The 309-nt window shown below is 66.0% G+C and overlaps 1 protein-coding gene across 1 annotated transcript in view; it reads right to left on the reverse strand.

The window, feature by feature from the left end:
- LOC106897224 (leucine-rich repeat-containing protein 51) overlaps positions 1–298 on the reverse strand; it is a gene marked incomplete at its 5' end in the record, with an annotated part of 2714 nt that extends 2416 nt beyond the window's left edge. Inside the window, one exon of the mRNA XM_014957732.1 lies at positions 149–298. Within this exon, the coding sequence (XP_014813218.1) occupies positions 149–298 (150 nt within the window). The remainder of the gene's footprint in view (positions 1–148) is intronic.
- Between the last annotated feature and the right edge of the window lie 11 nt (positions 299–309).

A 309-nucleotide genomic window follows, 5' to 3' on the forward strand; every position in this document is an offset into this window, starting at 1 on the left:
GTGCTGACTGCGGGGGGGTGGGACTAGATGGCCTTTGGAGGTCCCTTCTGGCCTGGGCAACTCTATGATTCCATGAAACAACCCCCCCCTTGCACCCTGGGGAAACTGAGGCACAGGATGTCCCCCCCACCACGGCCACCTTGCGTACCGGGTCGATGGTGGTCAAGCAGTTGAAGGAGAGGTCAAGCCAACGGAGCTGCGTGGGGGGCACCAGGAGCTTCTCCAAGGTGGGGGTCAGCCCCCCCAGATCCCCCAGGTTGTTGTTGTTGAGGCGCAGGGCGTGGGGGGGCTGGGGGGGCGGGGGGCCGG

Source organism: Calidris pugnax, unplaced genomic scaffold, assembly GCF_001431845.1.
Source record: "Calidris pugnax isolate Ruff unplaced genomic scaffold, ASM143184v1 scaffold348, whole genome shotgun sequence".
In the NCBI taxonomy this organism is placed as follows: domain Eukaryota; kingdom Metazoa; phylum Chordata; class Aves; order Charadriiformes; family Scolopacidae; genus Calidris; species Calidris pugnax.